The sequence below is a fragment of the Ixodes scapularis genome, unplaced genomic scaffold (assembly GCF_016920785.2).
Source record: "Ixodes scapularis isolate PalLabHiFi unplaced genomic scaffold, ASM1692078v2 PGA_scaffold2__306_contigs__length_199485367, whole genome shotgun sequence".
Taxonomy (NCBI): domain Eukaryota; kingdom Metazoa; phylum Arthropoda; class Arachnida; order Ixodida; family Ixodidae; genus Ixodes; species Ixodes scapularis.
Window position 1 is genome coordinate 46304613 of NW_024609857.1, and position 18185 is coordinate 46322797.

Sequence of the window (18185 nt, forward strand, 5' to 3'; positions counted from 1 at the left end):
TACCATTTACTTTCCTGATTGTTTTCGGTATCGATATTCCTGTAAAGCAATTGCATTTCCTCGCGTTTCGTAGAATCAACAAAGATGCATCAATTTCCAGCATTTGTAGTATGGACCGACACGCCCATCAACAACGTTGCTATCTTAAACCACCTCGCCTGTGCTCTGACTAAAGCTTCAACACATCCTGCATCTCTCATTCATCAAATCACGAAAATATTCAAAAGTCTCTAATGCCTGCTGGGACATTCAACAAATCGTTTCCAGACACATATCTACATTGAAATGTCCGTGCACCAAAATGTCCGTGCACTGACACGTCCCTGTATCGAAACGTTTGTGCACCAAAAAATGAGCACCGAAAAATCCCTAACCGACACGTCCTACACCGAAATGGTCAAATCCCTTATTCGGTAGGAGCCTGGTTGAAATACATTTTTATTGCATGACAACAGAGCCCCAACTGACGTGAGGACGAAATACTTGGAGGAACCCTGCCTGAAACGGCCTCGCGAAGGCACCAAGCAAAAAAGGAAATAGGTAAGAAAAAGTGGGCCAGTTCTGAGGGTTGCAGATAGGTGCCCGAGCCTTCCGCTAAACGGTGCGGTGGAAGACGGGGTCCAGGCTTGTAGTTTGGGTGTTTGTTAGATTAAATGTATATCTTGATACTCCTGATATCGTGTCATAATTCACTTCCAGAACTTCTCTTATCTAAACGGACTGCCGCCCGTTGCGAGCTCTGCCCAACAAGCTGTAGGACATAATAGCTGATGACGACGAATATTTTCGCAAAAATATCACGTGAGCCGTAGTCAAACTATGTGTCACCTAAAGGTGGGTTATGTATATGCCGCATGTTAAGCATGTATTTGCTTTAATTTGGTGACTAATACAGTTGTGCAGCCAATAAGACGTAGGCAATAATTGAGGCAAGCGTCCAATAGATGCATATATGCCGGAGCCCCAAACGCTGAAGCAAATAATAAGTACAGTGTACCTAAAAACTCTCTGGCTAAGCCATGGTCATCAGAAAATAATTCACATCTAAAACTTGCGAACGTATTGCGTCATGTTGTGAACAAACAAAAAAGCAATAGTCGGCTCAATTACACTTGGCATGGCACCGCATTTACCCATATCCTCTAACATTTAGTGTTTGTTGGTGTAACGGTGTTCAGCACATCCCTATCCTCATTTTATATGAAACAAAATTATAAGGAATGATATTGTAATAAACAAAATAATTCTACTACGTCTATACAATTAACACTGCATTTTATTCCCATCACCGTAATACACCTCTGTGAAACACATCTATCGGTGTTCTAAATGAACTATCGGAACTGACGTCTCGACCTCGCTGGCCTCAGTCTGATGCTTTAATCTGTGCAACTTTCGTCATAGGTGTAAAACTTCTGCTTTGTGCCGCAGAGAAGATCGAAGATGAAATCGCAGCACGTCGCGGTCTTTCCCAAGGCGCTCTCAGGGAGGTAGAGTGTGCACGCCTCATCTGCAACGTTCAAAAAACCGTAATTGGTATTTTAGTGCCATTTCAATAAAAAAATTAGCACAAATGTTATCCTAATGTCAAACACTTCTGTAATTTCGAATCAGTAGAATAATTCAACTTATTTGCGTCGATTTGCATTCATCATTCAAAATATCCTTCCACCAGAAGGAATATGACAAGGCAATCACCGAGATCTCCGAGGGACATTAAAGAATACGGTAAAAAAAATAAAAAGCTTAACATGGTTTACGCAAAAGAAGAAAAAAAAACCTTCATATTCAGTGCATCGGTGCATATGGCGTTTTCGAGAAATAATTGGCTTCAGAGTCTCGTAATTTTTTTGTTCTTCGGGGGGTCACGTGACCTCGGGGGGGGGGGGGGGGGGGGTTGACGTGACCTCGGGGAGGGGGGTCGCGTGACTTTGGGGGGGAGGGGGGTCACGTAACCCCCCCTCCCCAAGGTCCTCCCGAGGTCCTTGGGTGGGGGGGGGGGGGGAGGTTTGCGGTTACGTTGACGCCGCTCAAGCCGGAAACGGACGCCTAAAGGCCTGTCCAAACAGGATACTACAAAACTCACGACTCCGGCAAATCGTGCCGCGCTCCGCTTCCGGCCGTCGGAGGGAAATTTCCCTCCGTCAAAGCTCCCGGGGGGAAACTTCCCCCGGTCAAATCTCCCCCTCGCTTCCTCCACGGCGGCCTTGCTCTGCTCATCACGTGGGTCCGGAGAGCCACTCACACGCTCTGTTGGCTGTCGGTCAATCGCTCAAGGCCTCCGCTCACAGTACGGAACCGCGTCGGACGCCATCACGACGAAAGTGAATCTCGACAAAGAAACCAGATCCGAAGCGGGCGAAACGCACCCTTAGACGCAGGAATGTCCCAAATCCACCCGAAGCCGGACCCCCTGGCCTTTGAGCCGAGGCAACGGCGGTACGCGAGGTCGTTGGCGAGGTGAGCATGACGCAGGTGGCGTGTGATGTCAGAGAAAAGTGGAGGAGGCGTGGAGAGCAGTCGTGATCGTGAGAATTTTCACGATTCCTGCAAAAATTTTCACGACTCCGACAAATCGTAAAAATAAAAGCGTCCGCTTAGATTTTCACGATTTGTCGGAGTCGTGCGTTTCCTAGTGTCCTGTTTGGACACCCCTTAAGGGTTGCGCTCTAAAATGACGACGTACGTGTCAAATATCGACGAAACCCGCAATACATGCGTTGCATGAAATAACATTCAGCAGAGCAAATCAACAGCTCAATAAAAGTCTTGTAGTTTCACTTTTCAACTCAGAACCTAAACCTGACTTCAGGTGCCAATAAAAATTCATATGGGCTACGCCAAATTCGCAGCTTAAAGGGTAACTGCAAAAAAAAAAAGGTGTTTTTTATACAGCCTAATTGGGACAAGCATGTAACAAAACAAATGTTCCGCGAAAAAAAAAAATTTTTAGCAATATTTACGTCACAGGACGAAATTTAGTCGGAGTCAGAACATCTCCACATTTGAAAGTCCCGCTCTTTCGACCCCCGCGGAGGAGAACTACGCCCCGCCCCTCACTCTTGGATTTGCTTTTTTGTGTTGACTTGGCTGCTGAGTAGAACGACGCAGCGTATCGACTTCCGGTTAGATCTGGCAACAACGCGCGCTAAACATGGCGCCGTTATTGTTTTGGTACGACGGTACACTAGAAGCTGTGGGGTTTGCGAGCACATAGCGAGGACGTGACCGGAGAAGTGCCCCTGTGATGTTCTCGGAAGACGGAAAGTATCATTCGTAATCGTCGTGTGTGCTTTGAAAGCGAAGGGAGTCACAGGGTCCACGAGTGTCCAACCACAAGCCAACGTTCACGACAGCGCTGCGTTGACTTCGGCGATCTCGTTCTGTTTGGTGAAACACGGCGATGCGACAAAAAACTGAAACGTTCGTGGTGTGTGTGGTGCAGTGCTTGGAAGTAGACAGTGGAAGATTCCCGACGCATACCGTGAGTAAAAAGCTGCGGGTGTTTTCAACAAAATTACGTCGTTTTAATTGAACAATGAGCTCCGAATTGTTGTCCTAAATGTGCCGTTTTTATGCTTCGTGTTGGACTGCGTTTGCACAGTGACGTGTTGCGCTCATCGTGCGGTGTGAATAAATTTGGGCAAGATTCCCTACCTGCCCCCAGATGCATGAACTGAGACCATTTTTTACACAGTGAAAATGGTGCTTTTTTTGTTATTTTGGGAAGAGGCGTTGTGCATTTATTACGGTACAATCACTTGAAAGCAGGGTGTTGGAACGAAATGTTTTTCGTTCCGTTTTCATTTTCGTTCCGTACAAAAAAGTTCCGTTCCGTTTCCGCTCCGGAACGAATAATAAATGCTCCGCAACGGTTCGTAACAGTTTCTTTCTATGAAAAAAAATCGCAACAAAAATTAAAAGGAACGTAACGTTTATTTTTACACCAAAAATAGATAATTCAGGCGCTCTAGAGGAATCCGCGGAAACGACATTGCTTCTGAGATCATGTTCATTGCCTTGAGAATGAGATCATGATCAAGGCACCGAGCATGATCTCAGAAGCAGCACGTCATCAAGTGTGCTCGGTGAAAGGCAAGACCTCTGGTCCGATAAAATAAATTTCAGCGCCGAGAAGGCCCTGAAGGCCTTTAGGGATGAAGTACACTTTTGCAACAGAGTCTAAGACTGCCGTATCCGTAGAAAAACGAAAGATAGACTTCTACAACGCCGGGTCACAAACTTCCCGCGCTTGCCGTGATCTGTTGTCTGTCTGTGTCGTCAGAAGAAAGCATGGAGGAAGAGGGTGCAAGAGCCAAGGAGAGCATTGCGAGCGTGTGGAGGCGTCGCGCCACCGCGCTCTCATTGGTGGGAAGCAATGGCGCCTTGCGTCATGTTTTTTGTTTCTCGTTGTATTTTTGTCTTTGTTTTTGCTATGCTTGTTCGCCCGGAGTTTAGACGCGGGAGCGATGGCTTGCTTGTCTTCTCTTTAATTATTGTACAAACCAACGGCTGTCTCTTCGCTGCGTGAAACGAATTACTGAAATACCTGATATTTCCCCTTGAACCGAAAACCGATAAGAACATTTTTCGGTTTCACTCCGGAACAAAATAATAAATAACGTTTCGATTACGTTTCCGTTCCGCCCAAAAATATCGTTTTTTTCGTTTTTCGTTTTTGGTTTTCGTTTTGTTCCGATACCCTGCTTGAAAGTTCAGAAATTGAGGAAGGCGAGCAAGCTTCTCGAACTCTGTCTCCTTGCTCCCTGGCACTGCCCCTAGTTTCAAGTTTCAGTAGACATACCTACTAGCAGGTACAAACTGCTCTAAAGCAGGTAAAATACTGGGAAGTCGGGACGGTGCGGACTCCGTGTTTCGCGCTTTTCGCAAGGTGACTGGGGAAGTGCTTTTGCAAGGTATGCGGAATATGCAACCGATTTTGCTATGCCCGTCGTTTGCGTCTCTCCAGCAAAACGAATACGATAATCTACAAAGCCGCGATCACAAGCCAAGATTTACGATAACGGTACATATTCATTCAGACAATTTACGTAAGATGGTTCGAAAGCCGAGAAAATCTGTTGGCTAACACAGAATTCGAACGTCCGAGGGCTTCTGCGGACAGCTATTACGTAATCACCTGGCTGTGCCAGGTTTTTTACGTAACAGCTGTGTCTGGTCGTGGACGTTTGATGCACCCCGGGCACCCGGTGCGAATCTCGACGGCCTCCGGAGCGATATGACAAGAATGTAACTGGACACGTTTGTCGCTACGCGAACGCTCGATTGCCTCCAGCCAAATAGCATTCCTTTCGGGGCGATATAGCTGCTGGAAGGCTCGCTGTCGGGATCACTCATCTGACATCTCCGAAAAGTCAGCATTTGAACGCGCAAGGAAAAAAAACAAAAAAAAAACACGCCAAGCAAGTTAAGAGGAAAACGAAAGAACCGCGCTATGAAAGCCAAAACCCCGCATCGCTTCCTATCACTAACACCTCCGACAGGTGCTAAACACACACTACTTCACTTCATGAAGTCTCACTCAAGCACCTGGGTCAGCACGAAACACTGATCACTTCGGCGAAACGATTAGTCGAGGTAGGCAAGAACAGCGCCAAGACAGGCGGGAGCAGAGACTTCGGCGGCCATGAAAAAATGGCGAAGCTTTTGTTTGTTATGGTATGAATCCAAACGAAAGTGCCCGTCTTGTAAACCTTTTGTAAAGAATAATAACTTTCATTACATGGGTTATTCTTCAAACGTAAGAATATGCCGCTCAAAAGGAAATTGCAACATATAACAAATGTTTAACAACCAAGATCTAAGCTGCCAATCAAACTCTTGGCCAATGAGAAGTATAGCTGTCGATTGAGATTCAACGTCACGGAATCCCAACTTCGTGGCGAGCAATTTAAAACGGGCGAAATAGCCGCAAACTAAAATCAGTCTCGCGCAATAAATATTGCTGTAAATAATGTTTTTTCTCACGGAAAAAAATTTTTTTTTTTTTTACATGCTTGTTTCATTAGACTGTTACCTTTTAAATCATCAAACACGCCGACGTTTTGAACAAGCTCAGCCTCTCCTCAAGACGTGAGCTTTTTTAGATGCGGAGCATCTCTTGCTCGGGTCTATGTCCCGCGGCGTCGTAGTCCGCACTCACACTACACATGCGCAACTCTCCTCCTTCCCTCTCTCCAACAGCTGCGCGTTACTCTCTCCGCTCTCTCTCTCTACCAGCTGCGTGCACTTCGCGTGCGTTCGCTTCTACTCACACCGCGCGCGCATGCGCAACTCTCCTCCTCTAGTCTCCTCTCCTTCAAGTGAAAATATAAGCAGCGGTAGCGCGCTGCGCGCGTTCAAGGGCAGAAAGTGGCCGGGTGGGCTAACGCGTCTCAGCTCGGAGCGTTGTGCAAAAACTTGCACTGGGAACCTCATGGGTTCGAGTCCCCGCCGCCCCCGCCCGTTTCGATCTGGATGAGTTTCGTACCGGCACGCGTTCGTGTTTTTTCACATTGTGAGCAGGGCACGCGCAAAGGTAATAACACATTAAAACTTTGGTTTCGGCTATTTGGTCCATGGTAGGTATAAGGTTTAAAGGCGCAAACATACAGGGGCGATAGAAAATAACACAAGCGACAGGGACAAGGCGCTTTTTAAAGGGCCTATAGTAGAATAAATATGCCTCATTAAAACTTGGTTTGGGCTAATTGCTTCATGGCAGGTATAATGTTTAAAAGCACAAAAAGCCAGGCACGATAGAAAATAGCAGAAACGACAGGAAGAAGGCGCGACAGGGACAAGAAAAATAACACGAACGCACACTAATGAAGCTCTGTGTAGGTCCTCGAGCTAGAAACAGATAACAAAGGCTGGGCTCTTGTTTCCACATAAACGCATTGCGTTTTAAGGGGCACTGATTCCTACATTATATAGCTCGATCTTAAATCACATCACATTTCCAGGGGCGTGGATTTATATATATATATATATATATATATATATATATATATATATATCAGGGTGTCGAACCGGAACCGAACCGAACCGAAAACCGGAACCGAACCGGTATTTTTTCCGGAACTGAACCCGAACTCGAACCGTTATATTGTTATCGCGATAAACCCGAACCGGAACTGAACCGGAAAAAATAACGGTTACCGGCTCATGTCAAAACGGTTCGGCCACGCGCTGTTGACAGTGAATGTGCTATCAATGCAATTTGTTTTTTAAGTGCCGTCAACTGACACACACCTCGCTTACATATTTTTCTTCTCCACTCAGTCTTAGGAATATAAACGCTGCATCCATGAATCTTGACAAACGCTGCATTCATGAATCTTGACATAGGAACCAGTATTGCGCTGGTCGCGGCTTGCACGGAAAAAAGAGAATTGGAAGGCTGTGCAAAAAAAAAAAAAATATATCGCGTCACGGGATTGTATTTTCCTACAATCTCGTAAATCCTAAATGCTGCTGTGTGCTCATTTCAGTACATGTTTCTAGAAAGCGCGAGTTCTTGAAGCTTGCTTCCATCGGAATGAGAAAAAAAAAAGGCTGTCGAGTTTGATAATGTTTGAGGGAGAGAAAGAAATTTTATTTACAGTTGAAATGAGCATTCATGAATTATATCTGCTCTTCGCTGACCCAACCCCCGGTCAGAGTATATCGAGCTATGAAGTGTCAAGATTTACATGCCGTATTTTTTCGTACCGGAAACTCGATAAATGCGGGGGAAAAAACAGGGATACAAACCCTAGTCGCTCGCGGAGAAGCGAAGCTGCGCGCACTTTCGAATTTGACAAAGGATCTGCCGAGCTTCTGTTGCTTCCGTCGCCTGCCCAGCGTAGTCATGGGACTCAAGCGGGCGCGTGCGCTCAAACCAACGCTCAGCAGACGCTGGAGTTAGCGCCCGTGACAGACAGCCCTGTCATCAGACAGTCGTTGTTTGCCGCTTGCATTAGCTACAGGCTTTTATAAACGTTATACACTACTAGTTTCGACTACTTTTCATTTGTTTTCATCGGTGCCCGTATTATACATGAATAAACGCGCCAGAGCGAATCGAATTCTACGTACGCTTGCCGTGACCCGTACACCTGTGGGGTGTGCACCCTCCTCTTTTTTTTTCTCTCACAAACACGCCGTTTGTCTGTACTTATTTTGCGCTGGCTTTCCGACGACGCTTTATTTGTAATTTATTTTGATGTAGCAATTTGTCATTTATAATTTCCGAACCGGTTCGCGAACCGGTTCAGCGCCCCGAACCGGTTTGCGAACCGGTTCGCGGATCGAATTAATCGAACCGGAACTGAGCCGGAACAAAATAAATTTACCTGAACCTGAACCGTAACCGAACCCGTATTTTTTTCGGTTCGACACACTGATATATATATATACTTTTTCAGAATGTCCAGGCGGAATCATGAATTTGGGTAAAGAATTTGGGGCATCTTCATTCGCTTAATTTCACTTGTGCATATCCCACCAGAGATCTTTTGTTCAACTCGTAAGAGATCTAGGATGTTCGGCAGTCATTATCTCATATCGATAGGGTGATACTCCGCCTATTATTCCCATGCGTTATCACTAATGCGAAAAGGATGCCCCGTTTAATTTACTACAAGTGTGTGTAAAGCTAAGCAGACGAATATACCGGGATTAACGAGGATATTGATTGATTACAATGCGAAGAGCAAGGAAATAAATTCAACCTGAGTGCACCCCCCCAACACACACACACACACACACACGCACATACACACACACACACACACACACACACATTGTGGTAAATATCTATATCGGAATTACAGCCCAAAGTTCAGAAGCAATTCACTCAGTTACACCCAATCGGATTTATTAAACGTTCTTATTAGAGCCTCGTAGCGGAGGGCGACGTGTCATAGCTGCCTTAACTTTTTCGCTAAGAGATTGAGCTCGCATATTTCGACGTTTTCTTCGAGAAATGTGAGATGCCACTAAAAAAATTCTAGACATATTTTCAAAGTTACCCCTTCCAATTCTAAGACTACTCCTTGATGCAGTCGGGACGCCAATCATTAGTATTATTTGTGGCGGTTCGATTAAAAATGGAACGATTGTATCAGGCCTTCCAATGCATAATGTTTACATACTGTGCGATTAGTATCACTGTTTCAACAAAGAACCATCATTCACTTTTCAAGAGGATCTCCTTCAGTATGTAAACATACTGTAGCAGCATCCAGGACTGCATACTTTGCAAATTTTTTTAATTGTCATTTGATAAGCCAGTAAATAGGATTATTGAGACGATGTTGCTCTTTTTTGGGGGTTAGCAGGGTGTTTAGGCGTTGATGAAACCTGATACGATGTTAAATATCAGTTTTCATATAACTCCTTAACACGAAACTTAAAACCCATCAATGCGAATAAAGTCACTATTGGTTCGCGTGCATTTACAATAATAATTTCGTTTTTTTTTTTTCTACACATGGATTTACGAGTATGCCATTCAGGTTCCAATAAATGCGGTGTTTTCAGATGTAGCATATTGCGAATTTACTTTGTTCACGATAAGGAGCCATAAAGCATATTAACTTATTGCTTTATTAGAGCAATTCAAATGTAGACAGCGATTGGACAGTACCTCTATTGGTCGAGAATATCATTTTCAGTACAGTTTAACACAAGCAAACGCAATGAAGTGCTATGGTGCTATATTGTCCTCGTAGGAATATTAGAGGAAATGTTACGTTTAATTTTTTTTCCTTGGCAGAGTTTTCAGTAGAAAAAAAAAACATTTAAAAGGTTTACAACCTCACAAAAAGACTTACCACTGATGTAGTTGTTTCTGAACACCAGACACTGCTGGTGGTGGCAATCTAAGTACGCGATGTACATAAGCAGTGAACCGTTTTCTGAAAAACAAAACAAAGAAAAATTGGTTGGTTTCCAAAAACATATTTTTTAGAATTTGATTAAAATAAGTATTCCAAAACATTGGGTCTCCAATCCACGCTGTGAAGGAGGTTGGTCAGCGGAGCTGTGGGATCACCTGCAACGATTGCCTACTGCACTATACGAAATGCCGCCGCCGGTCGCTGCACGCCGCCGCTGGTCGTATTGCCGTTTCTTTTCCTTTTGCCGCTCCTAGTATTCACGCTGCTCCTCGGGAATCCTAACAGCGCGTGTCCTATTCATCGCGGTGCTGCAGCAACAATGAAATCAGTAACTCTACTCCTCGTCATCTTACGTTTTACCGCAGTGGATGTTTCGAGCCATCGGAGCCAATCAGAGGCGGTGTGAGTGTCACTTGACCTTAGACGGGGCACAGCGACGCCCGGAAAGCGCATCACGGGCCACAGGACGGGATTGGCTAAGATAGCTCGTAGGCATCCGCTGCGCCCGGAGGTAAGGTGAAACGGGGTATAGGCGGGTTCTTGTTTTATATATGAAAGGCTAATGACGTCACTCCCCACGTCGCAAGCTGCCGTCGCCGCGGCAGCTTGGGCAACAGTAATCTTCACCGGGTACGTATGCGTTGAGCGTTACGTGCTTCGCATTGTTTCCAGGAGCTCCTTATCATTCGTTATACGAAGTGTCTAGCTTCGCTCTAAAACGACTTTTAAATGTATCCTTTTTGGTAAGACATAGTAACCCTGGAGCTAAGGGACAAAAAGGGACGGACTTACACGATTTGGACGTAATCTGGGTTACGTCAGACGTAATGTCCGACCGTCCAAATCTCCGCCTTCCCTAGGTTCACGGGGGAGAGAGAAAAAGGCGGGGGGGGGGGGGGGGGGAGGGTTGGGTATACGGGTTTCAGTGCTCCTTCCGGACGTAACGCTAGCCACAGCGTTCATTATATGGTTAGGATGCTTGTTTTGTGCTCATTCTTTACTGAAACAAATGCTTTGCTGTATGTTGTATGCGTGCTGTCTGTACTTTTCGTTTCATTCTTCTCAAATCTTTTTTTCCGTGAGAACGCCGACACGAAAACACACGCGGGGAGAAGGAACGTGCTTCTTATTGTTCGCAGGTGCCGTTATCATCCATTATGTGGTTTTCACTTCACACGAGGGCTTCGAATGACGTCAACCCCGAAGCAGCTGCAAACCTAATCTTTACCGGAACGCGTGGGAGGGTGTTCCTGTTGTTTACATTCGCCTTATCATCCGACATGTGGTTTTGATGCTTTTTTTGTTAATGCTTCTTTTGTGTTTCGCTATTGAAACGGACACTGAGCTGTAGGCTTATATGCCTAATTTTAAAGGAGATATGCTTTTTTGCCTTTAATGTTTTGCCGGGAGTTTTTTCTTACAACGCCAACGACGCGAAAATTTCCTTGGATGGTAGAGGTATACAGCTTCGCTCTAAAACGACTTTTAAATGTATCCTTTTTCGTCGAACCCTGGAGCCAAGTAACAAAAAGGGACGGACTTACTCGAAACTCTGTCGGTAGTGTCTGTCCGTTTTTTTTTGTCCCCTAGTTCCAGGGTTACTACGTCTATCCTTAACCAGCTCGCCTGCCTACTTGCTTTAACTTCCTTTCTGGTGACGTATTACACCCCAGTATTGCGTGTTGACATTCATACCTCACAAAAGGGGCTGCAAAGACGAGCGATACGTTACGTAACATGTCCATGTAATATTTCAACGCTTAGCTGTCCGGGTTTTATCAGCCTAGGTACTACTTTATGAGGGCATACTTACCACCCTCGACTTGAAAGTATTCCAGATTATTTGTAGCATATCCTTCAGACGCCACTGGGGTTGAGATTACCTTCCTGTGGAGACAACGTAAGTAAACAAATGCATATTTTGAGTGTATATAACTCAGTTTGACAATATATCCGACGAAACGATATACAGATGTAGTTTACGTGCTCTTCTTCTAAACACCTACGTGCGACATTGATCGTAGGCGTGTTGGTCTTCCAGCCGTCATCGGGCGGCTCCTTCGCCTTGAGCACAAAGCGATATTTTAAAAGAAACAGTTTTGTACTTGTATTTACCTCCAGGAGGACAAGACAAACATAGCTGGTTCATTGATGTATTTAATACGTTGAATATCAAACTGCGTTAACTGTAAACCTGAGTCAGCACTTTGTGTGACCGAAATTTCACAAATATTATCCCAAAATCCTACGCCGTCAAAGGCTTGAAAAGACGACAAGCACAAACTTTAGTTGAATACATTTGAGCATGTGCATCCGATTTGGTCATGCACACGGTATTTCACACCTTGGGAGGTCGCTTGTTGTCATCATCGCTTCTTGTTGCCCTCGTTTGTTGTAGTTTCTCATCGTTAAGCGCCGTCGTCGTCGCTATAGTCCATCAGAGCTTAAAAAACGCAGGGTCTGGCCAGTCCCGTCAATCTCATCATTGGTTCGCAGCCAATCAGAATATGGCATTAGCCAATAGGAACACCGAAGAAGAAGTCACGAAGAAGGATTGAGTGAAGTTAATGGGCCACACCCTGCATTTCTTCTTCCAATGATTATAACATTGCTTGTCATTCTCGTCGGTTGTCCACGTCGTGTTTTGTCCTTGTTTTTTTCGTCGTCATCGTTACTTGTCGGCATTCGTCACCGCCTGTCATTGACATCTGTCGTTGTCGCCTTTGGTCGTCTGTCGTGGTCGTCGTCATCCGTCGTCATCATGTTCTGTCGTCGTGGCTCGTCATTGCTGTCGACACTCAGCACTTCCGCCGTAATTTCACAAAATAAAACGTTGGCTAGTGCAGTAAAACTCCAAATACATCCTTTTCATGAACTAGCGCCTACCAAGTCACAGAGGTACATCCGTTGTCGGAGCAGGCAGAGCGACTGGCCCGAAGCTTCCAGCTGCTGCTTCCTTTAAACCACTTACACTCTCAAAAACATTCTCACTTCCAGAAGCTTCTAGAAGCTTCGCGTAATCTCTTACCCCAAGCGTAAAAGTTCAGGAAGCCAGAATCACCTTTTCTAGTCAGTCTCGCCCTAGCTCTTTCCCAAACATTATAGGTCGAATATCCTAGATGCCGAGAATAGTAGATAAAGAGCCGAGCGCCATATTGCCGATTCGTTTACTGATTCTTTCTCACGATAGCCAGTTGTTACGCCGACGCACCGTTGCTCGCTGCTGCCGCTATCGACGCTCGCTGCTTATTTCTCCACGTGTATTCTTTCTTTGTTTGTTTCGGGCAGAAATTCGACAATTAAACCTTAATTTTCAAATTTTTGTTTATTGTCTCGTTGTTTTCATCTGTGACATTTCCTCGTGAAGGTGCAGGCTACCGCAACCCATGAAGCGCAGCTCTCTGATGTCCAGCAGTGCTAGACCGCTCCCCGCCGAAAGGTGACTTCTTGAGTAGGAAATCGTCACACGAGGAAGCCTCCGCGTTCAAGGCAAACCCCCGGAGTTTAGTCTCCTGCCAGCCAAGAGCAAGAGCAACCCGTCGACGAGACCAGCCATCAGCACCCAGTCGCCACGAAACTCGACCGTTCCATCCATCGTCTTCATGGCTGTCGTCCTAAGCAGTCCGATGCCATGCCATGGTGAGGCTCACGAGGATGCGGAGGACTGCCTCCAGCATTATGAACGTATAGCCAGTCATAAGAGATGGGCCACAGAACAATGCCTCCAAAATATATAGCTCTCCCGGGAGAAAACTCCGAGGCACTGGTTCGAGAACCACGAGGCTTCGCTTACGTCGTGGGAAACCTGCGTTACCGAACTGAAGTCCACATTCACAAATCGGCATCGTAGGCAGCGGGCCAAAGACCTTCTACGCGTGAGGACTCAAGCACCCAAAAAAAGATCTTCACCAGCTTTCTCGAAGATGCCCGGCGGCTTAATACCCGTGCAGACCCTCTACCCACCGAAGAGAAAATACTGAGCGCACTTATGAGAGGCGTGAAAAGTGACATCTTCGGCGGCCGCGCCCGCAACGCTACCAGCGAATGTCGAAGGGTTAGATGCCGAAGCAGCAAACATTGAACGGGCGCTAACGGCCCGAGCTCGCCACTACTATCGGCTCAACGACGTCTCAACTTTGGCATTGGTGCGCTCCCAGTTTAGCGCCAGCGCCGACGAGCTTCGCGAGATCATCCGCGACGTTGTTGGCGAAGAACTCAAGAAGATGGTGTGTGGTGCCGACCCCCCGCATCACTCTCCATCGCCGAACTCGTGCGGAAGAGCTTCAGGGAGCCGTCGAACCACGGGCTCCTGTCAACCCTGTGCCGCTCGCTTACGGCACAGGGTTGACCGACTCGCTTACGTCACAACAACGACGTGAACCTCCGGTTCCGCAGTACGACCGCCCAGATCAACCTTCGCCAAGGAAAACGAACGTCTGGAGGATGGCCGACCGACGCTTGCTGGGTTTCCATTACTGGGAAGCCGACCATGTGTACCGACAATGCCCTTACCGGCAGGTCGGACTTCGTGGGCTCAGACCGGTCGCCCCTGCCCAAGGAACGGAGAGCGACCTCGTGAAATCGACGAATACCTCCGCCGGTCGCCATCTTCGGGACCGTCTCCCCGCCGCGGCTTCCGTTCGCCGTTACCCCGCCGCCCAGCATCAACTCCAGGCAGTTCTCGCTGTGAAAGCCTGTCACCCATTTTTCGCCAAAAAAACAAAGAGCGCCAACCCCTGGAGGTGGAGTTGCCGTAGGCCGACGATCTAAAGATCCTCCAAGAACTCCAGAGGGTTCCCACTGTTGCGACCCCACGCGTTGAAACGACACTTCTGCGACAGTGCTCAATAACCTCAACATTGTCATCGACGGCCACGAAGCTTCGGCACTCGTGGACACCAGTGCGGTCTACTTTGTATTGAGGGAGACACTCTCCCGAGACATGCGGAAATTGACGACGCCATGGGACGCACCTCAAACACGAATCGCCAGAGGGCACCTCATTACACCAGTTGGATGGTACACCACTCGCGTCGAGATTCACGGCGAGAACTGCCTGGTGAAATTCGTCGTTCTAAAGGACTGCGCGAGGAACGTTATCCTCGGGATAAACTTTTTATGCGAATAAATTGCTGTCATCGCCTTCGGGAAGAACAATTTGTAGCTCTGAAAACCTGCCCCAAGATCTGAGGACTCCCAAGTAACGGCAGTTGCGGTCCGAGTCCTCGCCGACCATGAAAACCTGCAAGCAGATTTGGGCACTTTTGTACTTCCACTGACCAATGCAGCCACATGAAGGGAGGATTTTTTGGAAGGCAGCGTTGAACTGATCCTGGGAGGAGCAATTCGAGTCGCAAAAAGTATTGCGTATTTTCAAGAAAGACGTCCAGCAGCTCTTATAACGATCTTTAGACAGAAGTCGCAAAACCTAACGAAGGGTACCGCCGTGACCGTGGGCCACGTCGAGAAACTTCAAGCATCATTCGCCACCATTAGCCCTATCTCCGAGGAACCTTTGACGACACTGTCCAACAGCACACCGCCTTCGCAGGTTGACGTGAACCCCGAGCTGCCCGCTTCAGAACGGCGGTGCCATAGTGGAACTTCTCAGCAAGTTCAGCAAATGCTCTTCATAAAGAGCCGAGTGCCGTATTACCGATTTCGTATTGCCAGCAAGTGTCGTACCGCGTTCCACGGGGTGGCGTCCGCTTCCAGAATACCTCTGGTGGGATACATTCGTTTACTGTGCAATAATAGGACAGATAGGGAAGGTCAGAAAGCCAATGTGGAGTGGTGGAGTGGTCAGCTCACCCGACCGGACATTGGGAGGCCCAGAGTTTAAATCTTGGCTCCGCCGTTTAGTTTGGTTTTCGGAGGGTTCGTAAAACTTTGATTCTTTTATTCATTAGAGTAAGTACGGCTCATTCATCTGCATATGTTCGTTTACACACATATATATATATATATATATATATATATATATATATACACATATTGGCACATATTCACACACATATATATATATATATATATACACATATTGGCACGGCTTATTTCCTGGCTTCTCCAAAGTTCTCTTCCTCGATCTCTGTCCCGAGCCCCGCTTCTTCCCTTTTTTATTTCGCCGTTATACTCGCCCCCCCCCCCCCCTCCCCTCTATGAATAGATAAGAATCGATTTCATGGACCGAGTTCAGGTGCATGGTGTGTCTGTGCCGATCAACGCGGGACGTAGTGCTTAAGGTGCCTACGATGTGCCGTGAATGTTGCATTTTTATTATGGGGACTGCCAGTAGAATCACAAACTTCAAATGTCATGGGACTCAGCTGACGAAGAACCTCACAAGGACCTCTGTAGCGTAGGAGGAACTTTTCAGCCCGGCCTTTCTTTCGAAGAGGTCGGCGTACCGAAACCCAGTTTCCACAACGTACAGGAAGGGGGGGGGGGGGGGGGGGATGATGGAGCAGTGCGTTCCTGAGTGCGCACCGGAGCTCGCAACATGGAATCGCGAGCTGTCTTTTTCACGGTTTGGAAATGGCGTCGAGAGCTACTTGCAAAGTCCTCTGCTCTTAGCTTCCAAACGGCATTGTCACCGGATTCGCAGGGCAGAACTGGTGACCGTCCATACACTCCTTGGAAAGGGGTAAACTCGGCTGTTGATTGCTGAGCACTGTTCATTGCAAAGGCTGCTTATGACACGAGTTCGTCCCAGTTGTTCTGTTGTTCGTTCACGTAGCTCGCGAGTATGCCGCTGATGGTGCAGCTGTCCCGTTCAACAAGACCAAGACCATTTGTTTGCGGATGGTATGGCACTGCTTGCGCGTGATGGATACCATGAGCTTCCATTTCTCTCGCCAACCGACAGGAAATGAAAGATGAGGCGCGATCACTCACGATGATACGAGGTACATCATGCCGAAGAATAACTTGTCGTAAGAATTGTTGGATGTGGTCGACCGCGGTGCTTGGAACTGCACGTAACTCTACCCATCTACTTAAGCAATCGATGGCGACGAGAACATACTTGTAACCACTTGGAGTAGGGGGAAACGGGACGAGATGGTCAATGCCGAGAATTTCAAAGGGTGCTTTAGGCAGTGCTACAGGCTGGACGCCACAGTTGACGGTCGGGTTCGCGATTTTTCGTGACTGACATTAATCACACGACGCTATGTATTCGGCAACGTCTGTGCGAACTCGTGGCCACCAGTAGTGCTCCAAGATCTTCTTTGTAGTTTTGTCTCTTCCTAAATTTCCAGTGGTTAGGTGGTCGTGAAGCAGGTGGAGCACGCCGATACGTAACTGCGTGGGTACAAAGGGCAACCAACCTTGCGTTCCGCGGTGGCAGAGGAGCCTATGACAGACACGATAGGGGCGGCGAAGACGTCGTTCCGCTCTATAAGAGAAGGAGATCCCAATCGGGAAAAAATATCTTGAACTTCCGGATCTGAAGTTTGAGATCCAGCTAGGTGCACACAAGGGTGCAAAACTGAACCTCTTCTTTGTTCCGTTCTTCAGCCGGGGGCTATCGGATTGTGTGAGAGAAAATCGGCGTCCGTGTGACATTTTCGACCTCGATGACAGATATTCAACTGATACTTTTGGAGTAGTAAAGCCCAGCGAGCAAGCTTGGGGGTAAGGTCTCGTTTCGACAGTAGCCAAAGTAACGCAGAGTTGTCTGCAACGGCTGTAAAACGATGACCATACAAGCAGGGCCGAAAGTCTTGAACTGCCCAGACGACAGCTAGGCTTTCGAACTCCGATGAATGGTAGCGTTGTTCGGCATCGGTGAGGCGCCGACTGGCGTAAGCGATTACTCGTTGAGATTTGTCGGGGTGTTCTCTGGAGTAATACAGCTCCAAGGCCAGTTCCACTGGCGACGGTGTGAACAAAAGACGGGAATTTTATGTTAAAATGGGCTAATATTGCTGCGCTGAGAAGGCTTTCCTTAATGCCGTTGAAGGCACGTTCCTCGTTTATCGTCCATTGCCAAAGGTTGTTTCTACGAAGTAGGGGTGTGAGGGGTGTTGCACAACTGGCGAATTGTGGTATAAACTCGCAAAAATAGGATGCAAAGCCGAGAAAGCTCTTGACCTCTGAAAGGTGGCTTGGTCTTGGATACTTTGACACCGCTTCCAGCTTTGCAGAGTCGGGTTTGATGCCATTCTTGGTGATAACATGACCAAGATAGAGAACTTCTTCAAAACCGAAACAGCTATTTTGAGGTTTGATTCGTAAGTTCGCTCGTTGTACTGCGTCTAAAACAAGCTCGAGTCTGCGGTTGTGCTCTTCAAACGTCGT

General features: G+C 47.1%; 1 protein-coding gene across 1 annotated transcript in view; it reads right to left on the reverse strand.

Annotated features, from left to right (window-relative positions):
- Positions 1-1379: 1379 nt before the first annotated feature.
- LOC121836470 overlaps positions 1380-18185 on the reverse strand; it is a 29689-nt gene continuing 12883 nt past the window's right edge. The window contains exons 3-5 of the mRNA XM_042291372.1: positions 11698-11771; positions 9819-9902; positions 1380-1510 (exon numbers count right to left, since the gene is read on the reverse strand). Of these exons, the coding sequence (XP_042147306.1) occupies positions 1380-1510; positions 9819-9902; positions 11698-11771 (289 nt within the window). The remainder of the gene's footprint in view (positions 1511-9818; positions 9903-11697; positions 11772-18185) is intronic.